Here is a 9947-nt window from a genome sequence, read left to right on the forward strand (position 1 = left end):
CGTCCAGGTTTCTGTTAAATTTGAGTTGAGTTGCAGGTTGAGTTGGTAGTTAGGAAGGCAAATACAATGTTGTCATTCATCTCCACAGGACTAGAATATAAAATCAGGGATGTACTTCTGAGGCTTTATAAGGCTCTGGTCAGACCACATTTAGAGTATTGTGAGCAATTTTGGGCCCCATACCTCAGCCAAGATATATTGGCCCTGGAGCGAGTCCAGAGCAGGTTCACAAGAGTGATCCCCAGGAATGAAAAGCTTAACATATCAGGAATGTTTGAGGACTCTAGGAGTACACTCGATGGAGTTAGGAAGGATGAGGGGGGGATCTAACTGAAACATACAGAATACTGAATGGCCTGGACAGAGTGGATGTTGGGAAGATGTTTCCATGAGGAGGAGAGACCAGGACCCGAGGGTACAGCCTTAGAGTAAAGGGAGGACCTTTTAGAATGGAGATCAGGAGAAACTTCTTCAGCCAGAGAGTGAATCTGTGCAATTCATTGCCACAGAAGACTGTGGAGGCCGGGTCATCTGAGTATATTTAAAACAGAGATAGGTAAGTTCTTGATTGCCAAGGGGATCAAAGGTTACAGGGAGAAAACAGGAAAATGGGGTTGAAAAACTCATCAGCCACGATTGAATCGTGAAGGAGATGCAATGGGTCAAATGGCCTAAATTTCTGCTCCTGTGTCTTATGAGTCAACATGATAATTGATACAGATTTGTTGCAAATATAAACAATTTAAGCAGGAGTCCAACGTGACCAGACCTTGCAGTACAAATCACACCAGTAGGTTTGCATCCCACAGAATAGCAGTTGCAATGATTGCAAAGAACAGCACAGCACAGGAACAGGCCCCTTTCCCAAGTCTCTGCCAGCACATGACACCTTTCCCGAATTAAGGACCTTTTACACTAGATGTGAAATTATGTTTCCTACATCTAGATTATTGTATTTCATTTTTTAATTGGAAAATCAAAGATTTCACATTGTGTGGAGATTAATGGTTCAGGTTCTCCATTTTAACCTGGTTGGGCAGAGAGCATTCCACATGTCTTCAGTTTGCATTGCTGCTGTTGGATTCGCGCTGTAGTTGAGGTTATTTCCAAACTGGACACCAATACCACCAAGTTTTAACTTCTTCACAATAGACGACTTTAGTGAAAGGCTCTGTGGGTCATCATACCACACCTCATGGTAAACATCTTTATCCTGCCAGAAGAACCAACAAGTTAGATTTAGTTCTTAGAGCAAAAACTATGAGGAGAAAGTGGGGCTGAGTTGGATGATCAGTTATGTTCACATTAAATGTGGAACAGGTTCAGAGTGTTGAATGGCTTACTCCTTCTCCTGTTTTCTATGGTTTTGTTCCATAAGGAACCAAGCTTGGGCCAAAGCACACTTCCAGGCTCCATGTTGAATATCAGCTGCTTCTGTTTTTAAACCACATTTAACTTGCAATCATATTAAAACAAGTTCAGGTTATCTGACAAACAAAAGTATAAAAAGCTAGATTGTTCGAGACAAAATCAGAAATTTCTGTAAGGAGACAATCACAGAATCCCTGCAGTGTGGAGGCAGGCTAATCAGCCCAGCAAATCCAAATTGACCCTCCGAAGAGCACCTCACCCAGACCGACTCTATCCCTGTAACTCTGTATTCCCCATGGTTAATCCACCTAGTATCCCTGCACACTATGGGGCAACTTAACACAACCAATCCACCTGACCTGCACATCTTTGGACTGTGGGAGGAAACCGGAGCACGCGGAGGAAACCCACGCAGACACGGGGAGAATGTGCAAACTCCACACAGATGTGATGTGATGTGGAGCTGCTGGCGTTGAACTGGGTTGGACAAAGTCAGAAGTCACAAAACACCAGGTTACAGTCCGACAGGTTTATTTGAAATACAAGTTTTTGGAGCGCTGACCATTCATCAGGTGGAGAGGTGACTTCAAATAAACTTGTTGGACTATAACATGATGTCATGTGACTTCTGATTTTGTCCACACAGTTACCAAAGGGTGGAAGCTAATCTGAGTCCCTGGATCTGTGAGGCAACAGTGTTAATCACTGAGCCACCATGCCACCCCAATATTTGAACAGTAGCTGAGGAATATTTGGTGCTAGACATTGTGTGAATATCCCCATTCTAACTGTATAATGGAGGGAAGGTCATTGATGAAGTGACTGGAGATGGTTGAGCCTAAGACACTGCCCTGAGGACCCCCTACGGAGATGTGCTGGAGCTGAGATGATGTGCACGATGGTCGTTCTTTAGCTTCTTGGAGAAGCACTCTCAAGGTAATTTCCACCTTTTTTATTCCAACTTCTGGAACATTTAACCTTTTCTGGACATTCTCACGAAATGAATAAAAGGCTTACATATCAAATGTCTTCACCAAAATTGTGGTTCTGGCTGAAATGTTCCCCTTCCTGGTGTCATGTGGACAATGGGAAAAAAATTCAGAAAGCATGGCAAGAAGGAAAAGAAAATCAGGAGCTTGATGTTGGGAAAACTCTGCAGTTTCTCTCTCAACTTAAAAAAGCAACATCTGAATCATCATAATCTTTGGTGACTACTTTATTTCCATGTATTTGCATGGCATTAATACCTCAACCATCATTCCGTTATTTCGGACGCTTGACTGATTCAAGTGAAGATTGTCAAAAACTGGGTCCAGGATCTGGAAAGACTTCATTATTCTTTCCAACTGACGATTGGGCAGATGAAAAGCAACGAGTGATTGTCCTGACAGCTTGTGGCCCCGCAGCCTTTTCAGTTATTAGAAGACTAACTTTCCCTGAGGCACCAGATGCTAAAACCTTTCCAGAGTTGAAGCTAAGGAATATTATGGCCCAAGCCTTCTCTAATTCTGAAACGCTATCGGTTTTACTCAGCAGTTCGAGGAGAATCTGTATCTGAATTTTTGATGAGTTTAAAATGGCTGGCAGAGATATGTAATTTTATCTTAACCCTAAGTGAGATGCTGAGTGACCCACTTGCTGTGTGGAATTAATGATGTGACCACACAAAAGCGCCTACTAGCTGAAGCCCAGATGGACTTGAAGTGATTTTGTCATGAGAAAATGGGACAAATGGTGCTTATGAGTGGCTTGGTATTCCGATGGAAGTGGATACCCTCACCAGTCCAATTGAGCTGGGGGAACATCACTTGCACAGTTTCGCTCAGAAAATATCCTGAATAGAGAGACTTGAGGTCAGCCTACATCTGAACCCCAAAAGAAAGCCAAGACTCAGCGAAACAGTTAAAATTCCCTTGAGGATCTGGATCGGCAAACCATTGTAGTTGCAGCCAGTATATGGACTTGAGACGGCAAAAGAGTTCCATTAGATCTAAACTGAGTAAGAGAACTCACAAGCCAGTACCCAGGAGAGTGCACGCTCTGGAAAGTCTGGTTTGGAACAGTTAAACTGTTTCACAACATCCAAATCACAACCAATCCAAATAAACGCCTGGTTAAATGGTCATCCGGTTCTAATGGAGGTCAATACTAGTTCAGCTGAATCAGTGATTGCCAAACCGGTCTTTAGCAAGATTCACTCTGGACTCCAACCCTTACATTCGGTCAGACTGAGGACCTATACCAAGGAACCTTTACAGGTTAAGGGGACAACTTTTGTTCCAGTCTCTTATGAGAAGCAGCTGCTGCAGTTCCCACTGATTATGGCAAAAGGCTTGGGCTCAAGCCTGATGGGGTGAAATTGGTTGAGAATGATTAACCTTTGATTGGCTCAATGTTTTTTGATTAGAAAATGGCTGCCAGAGTGAAGTCCTATTTAAATACCTGCAAGTTTTTCAGGAAGGTTTAGGGACTGTCAAAGGAGCCAAGGCCATTTTGCATTTTGACCAGGAAGCAATTCCCTGATCCTGCAAGGCCTGTCCAGTGCCATTGCATTACAGATAAAAGTCAGGGCAGAAATCTGAAGGCTGTAAAGTGAGGGAACCATCAAACCAGTCCAGTTTGCAGAATGGGCAGCACCAGACATGATTGTGAAACCTGATGGGTCGGTTCACCTTTGTGGGGCTTGTAAACAAACTGCTTCTCACAGCTGGATAAATCCCTTGCATAGAGGATTGATACACAGAGTTGGCAGGGGGCTGTCCTCCATGAATCTGGGCATGAACCTTGCATACTTGCCACCTGGGCTAATGTCAATTTGTACAATTTTCAGTGGATGATGAAGAACATATTACAACGTATACACCGTGGATGATGTGCTAATAATAGGGATGACCACACAAACCTTATTGAGTTCTTTGAGCAGGTGACCAAACAGGTGGATGAAGACAAAGCAGTTGATGTGGTGTATATGGATTTCAGTAAGGTGTTTGATAAGGTTCCCCACGGTAGGCTAATGCACAAAATACGGAGGCATGGGATTGAAGGTGATTTGGCAGTTTGGATCAGAAATTAGCTAGCTGAAAGAAGACAAAGGGAGCTGGTTGATGGAAAATGTTCATCCTGGATTTCAGTTACTAGTGGTAACGCAAGGATCTGTTTTGGGGCCATTGCTGTTTGTTATTTTTATAAATGACCTGGATGAGGGCATTGAAGGATGGGTTAGTAAATTTGCAGATGACACTAAGGTCGGTGGAGTTGTGGACAGTGTCGAAGGATGTTGCAGGTTACAGAGGGACACAGATAAGCTGCAGAGCTGGGCTGAGAGGTGGCAAATGGAGTATAATGTGGAAATTGTGAGGTGATTCATTTTGGATAGAGCAACAGGAATACGAGTACTGGCTCATGGTAAAATTCTTGGTAGTGTAGATGAGTAGAGAGATCTCAGTGTCCATGTACATATATTCCTGAAAGCTGCCACCCAGATTGATAGAGTTGTTAAGAAGGCAAGCACTGTGTTAGTTTTTATTGGTAGAGGGATTGAGGTTCAGAGCCATGACGTCATGCTGCAGCTGTACAAAACTCTGGTGTGGCTGCACTTCGAATATTGCATACAGTTCTGGTTGCCGCATTCTAGCTTTGTAAAGGGTTCAGGGGCAATTTCCTAGGACGTTGCCTGGTATGGAGGGAAGGTGTTATGGGTAAAAGCTGAGGGCCTTGAGGCTGTTTTCATTAAATAAAAGAAGGTTAAAGAGGTGACTTAATTGAGACATATAGGATAATCAGAGGGTTAAATAGGATGGACAGTGAGAGCCTTTTTCCTCAGATGATGATGGCTAGCACGAGGGGACAGAGCTTAAAATGAGGGGTGATAGATAAACGACAGATGTCAGAGGTAGTTTCTTTACTCAGAGAGTAGTAGGGGCGTGGAACGCCCTGCCTGCAACAGTAGGAGACTCGGCAACATTAGGGCATTTAAATGGTCATTGGATAAACATATAGATGAAAATGGAATAGTGTAGGTTAGATGGGCTTCAGATTGGTTTCCCAGGTTGACACAATATCGAGGGCCAAAGGGGCTGTACTGCGTTGGAATGTTCCATGTTCTAATATCAGACTTTGGACACAAAAAGATTCCGTCCTTTCAAACCTGAGGCAGCTGGTGGTGATGGGAGAAACCAAAGGGCTGTCACAACCAGAATGTATTTTGGACCCGGAGAGACCAGATCACCGTGGAGGACGGGATATTACTGTGGGGAGCAAGAGTGATTGTCCCGAGCAAATGTCACACCCAGATACTGTCTGAACTCTCCCAGAGTTCCAGGGTTTCTAAAATGAAGATGTTGTTGAGAAGTTATGTCTGGTGGCCAGGATTGGGTGCAGACATAGCCGCATTGGGGGTGGGGGGGAGGTGGCAGTGCCCTGAATGCCAACAAAATACCAACAGAGTATTGAGTACAGGAGTTGGGAGGTCATATTGCAGCTGTACAAGACATTGGTTAGGCGACTGTTGGAATATTGCGTGCAATTCTGGTCTCCTTCCTATGGGAAAGATGTTGTGAAACTTGAAAGATATAAAAGAGACCTAAGGGGCAACTTTTTCACACAGAGGGTGGTACGTGTATGGAATGAGCTGCCAGAGGAAGTGGTGGAGGCTGATACAATTGCAACATTTAAGAGGCATTTGGATGGGTATATGAATAGGAAGGGTTTGGAGGAATATGGGCTTGGTGCTGGGAGGTGGGACTAGGTTGGGTTGGGATATCTGGTCGGCATGGATGGGTTGGACCGAAGGGTCTGTTTCCATGCTATACATCTTCATGACTCTATGAGGTTCTGTTCACTCTGAGAGCTGGCTCTGAGGGAGCTGGATCAGTGCCAAGGACTCTCCACGTGTAAGTAAAGGGGGACTTGGTGACAGGATACCAGCCTCTGTGGCTGGGGTCCAGAGGGTTATCGACTGGCCTGGAGGAAAGTGGGCTGGGAGGAGCCTGTCAGTATGCGGGATGGGTGGGGCCAGGCAACTGATAGCGTCCTCACAGGAAAGGCAGTGTAGGGCAGGCTGGTCAGTATACGGGGAGGCTGGGTCAGGCAGCTGACGGCAGCCCGTAGGAAGGCTGACCGGGGGAGGACCAGTCAGTACTGGGGATGCTGGGAGCCGGACAGACGATGGCCGGTCCATAGGAACACTGGCCAGGAGAACGGGTCAGTCAGTACACGAGGAGGCCAGGTACTGGATGGCTGGTAGGCCGACTGTAGGAAAGCAGGTCAGGGCTGGTTTGGTTAGAATGCGGTGTGACCGGGAGCCAGTGGCTGATGTCCGTCCCGGAGGAAAGCAGGCATGGGCAGGGTCAGTCAGTACGCAGGACAGCTGGAGACCAGAAGGCCAACAACCAGCTCGTAGGAAAGTGGCCTGGGGTAGTCCGGTCAGTCCTTGGGGCGACTGGGAGCCTGGTGGAAAATGGGCCTGGGGAGGGTCAGTCAGTACGCAGGGTGGGAGAGACCGGAAGGCCAATGACTGTCCTACAGGAAGGCTAGCCAAGGACGGTCTGATCAATATGTGGTGCGGATGGGAGTCAGCAGTCTTTTATAGCTATATTGGGTCTGTGCTCTATGCACTGTTTCCGATTTGATTGCACTGTCTTGCCTGTGCTGGTTATTGTTATCTTTGACTGAAAATGGGACCTGACGTTTGTCCTCATCTCCCTGGAAACTGGTTGAACGGTGGGGTTTGGGGTTTGGCTTTGCTGCTCTTTGCCTTGTTTATAGTGGGTTTTTTGTGATCAGCTGCTTTCTGTTTATGTCAACTATATTTTGTATTATTTAATACATTTTTAAAAAAAGCACCAGGAGTGTCAGAGGTTCTGTTCACTCCGAGAGCTGGCTCTGAGGGAGCAGAATCAGTGCCAATGATTCTCCATGTGTAAATAAAGGGTGACTTGGTGACAGGATACCGGCCTCTGTGGAATTATTTCAGTCTCCATTATAGTGTGCAAGAGAATGGGTAGCCCTTCTCCCCACCAGCTCATCCAGCAAGACCTCCAGGTCCCTGTCGACAAGGGGGGGAGCAGACATCTACTGCCTCTCTGGGTCACATTCTCACAGTGCCACCTGCATGGGCAGCAGTCCCTGGTTCACAGCATCTCATTGACATGTAGCTGGGCTTTAAACTAGTTTGGCATTAGTTGTGCGAAGCACCTTCAACTCTCTTGCCTAGCAAATCCCCACGAAAGATGCCAAAGAATGTGCCTGCATAACTAATGAAGTGTTGAACTGAATGTCACATGGGAAAGGTCACTCTGAGCCCTGGTGGACTGGGCACCATCAATCTGACTCAACAAAACCCATGAACATTCCACCCTATAGGCAGTGACTGCTTACCCTGATTGGCAAGTTGGCATAATTACATCCTCTTTAAAACCTTGCATTTATATAGCAACCTGGAGCACATTGCAAAGCACCATACCTTGCTGTTAAAATGTAGAAAACAAGATACCAAATTGCTTGTAACAACGATCAGACAATCTTTCAGAGATGCTTTTTGAGAAGTAAGTATGGCTCAGGATATCAGGGGAAAGAGACTGGCTGCTCTGCAGAGTAATGCTGAGGGATGTTTCATGTTCACCCACAAAGGCAAGTAGAATCTCATTTTAACCTTTCTGCAAAACAGTACATCTGGCTGAGTCTGCAACTGGTCACACAACAAATATTTGGCCAATGCCCTGCTTCTGCAGCTTGCTCCCACTTCCTTGTCAATTCTCCATATTGACATTTTTTTTGTTGCACAAACTGGATCTTCTGAATTTTGCTAAACTCTGTACACAACAAATACTGAATCATGAAACACTGCAATGTTCTCACTTGACAAGGCATGTTGTAGTGCACAGAGGGTGGAGAGCGTCAAGTTCCCAGGATTGACACTAACTGACAACCTGTCCTGGACTTCCCATGTAGATGTGACGGTCAAGAAGGCACAATGCCTACTTCTTCCCTGGGCAGCTCAGGAAAATTGGTATGTCCATCAGGACCCTCACCAGCGTTTACAGATGCACCATAGAAAGCATAGCGTCTGGGTGCATAACAGCCTGGCATGGCGAGTGCTCTGCCCAGGACTGTAAGATATTATAGAAGGTGGTGTGCACAGCCCAGATCAACATGGGAGCCAACCTTCAATTCACGGTCTCCATTTACATGGCTCATTGCCACGGAAAGGCTGCTAACATCATCAAAGTCCCCTCCCACCCTGATAATGCTCTCTTACAACTTCTTCCATCACACAGAAGATACAGAAGATTGAACACATGCACCAGCATGTTCAGGAACAGCTTCTTCCTGGATGTTATGAGATTGATGAATGGATTCCTAAGCTAAAATAATGCTGATCTTGCTAACCCTAATCTCATCGAGGGGACACCCTGAGCAACGTAATGTGTATGCCTCTGGCCAAGATTTTCATTCACCCTATGCTCAGTATGTCCTTGTTTATTACGATCTGCCTGTACTGCTGTAAGCAAAGCTCTTCACTGTACTCAGGTACACATGACAATAAATCAATCAATAAATTAATCTCCACTGTGTTTTGTCTAATAGTCTTACCATGTACACAAAATATGGAGATTTGTAGTTATCATCCCAATATCTTCCAGTGAATGACCTGGGTATCAACTGCATGATATCTTTATAGGCAATCCTCTTTGCAATTTGGGAACTGCATGGAGCACCATTAAAAACATACTTTGACAATTTGCATCTTCCAGGCTGTAAAATACAAAAGGAATGAGATGGATTTTAAAGAGGCTTGTAAATAGAGGTTGATTTAGAGCTCAGGAGAGTTATGTTCCTGTGAAAATGAGGGATAGAAATGGCAAGGTTAGGGAATCATTGATGACAGGCGCAATTGTGAGACTAGCTCAGAGGAAAAAGGATGCGTACATAAGGTCTAGGTAACTGAAAATAGACAAAGCTTTGGAAGAATATCAGGAATGTAGGACCAATCTGAAATAAGGAATTATTTCCTTATTTCAATAAGGAGGGCTAAAGGGGGTCATGAAGTATCTTTAGCAAGCAGAGTTAAGGACAATCCCAAAGCCTTTTATTCATATATAAGGAGCAAGAGGGTAACTAGGGAAAGGGTTGGCCCACTCAAGGACAAAGGTGGAAAGATATGTGTGAAGTCAGAGAAAATGGGTGGGATTCTTAATGAGTACTTAGTTTCGATATTCACCGAGGAGAAGGACATGGTGGATGTTAAGGTGAGAGATAGATCTTTGATTACTCTAGGTCAGGTTGGCATAAGGAGAGAAGAAGTATTGTGTATTCTAAAAGGCATTAAGGTGGACAAATCCCCAGGTCTGGCTGGGATCTATCCCAGATAAAAACAATGACTGCAGATGCTGGAAACCAGATTCTGGATTAGTGGTGCTGGAAGAGCACAGCAGTTCAGGCAGCATCCGAGGAGCAGTAAAATCGACGTTTCGGACAAAAGCCCTTCGTCAAGAATAAAGGCAGAGAGCCTGAAGCGTGGAGAGATAAGTTAGAGGAGGGTGGGGGTGGGGAGAAAGTAGCATAGAGTACAATAG

At 45.1% G+C, this 9947-nt stretch overlaps 1 protein-coding gene across 1 annotated transcript in view; it reads right to left on the reverse strand.

The window, feature by feature from the left end:
- Nucleotides 1–1009: 1009 nt before the first annotated feature.
- LOC122554696 (di-N-acetylchitobiase-like) overlaps nucleotides 1010–9947 on the reverse strand; it is a 28468-nt gene continuing 19530 nt past the window's right edge. The window contains exons 6-7 of the mRNA XM_043700074.1: nucleotides 8965–9126; nucleotides 1010–1213 (exon numbers count right to left, since the gene is read on the reverse strand). Of these exons, the coding sequence (XP_043556009.1) occupies nucleotides 1010–1213; nucleotides 8965–9126 (366 nt within the window). The remainder of the gene's footprint in view (nucleotides 1214–8964; nucleotides 9127–9947) is intronic.

Source organism: Chiloscyllium plagiosum, chromosome 11, assembly GCF_004010195.1.
Source record: "Chiloscyllium plagiosum isolate BGI_BamShark_2017 chromosome 11, ASM401019v2, whole genome shotgun sequence".
Classification (NCBI taxonomy): Eukaryota; Metazoa; Chordata; class Chondrichthyes; order Orectolobiformes; family Hemiscylliidae; genus Chiloscyllium; species Chiloscyllium plagiosum.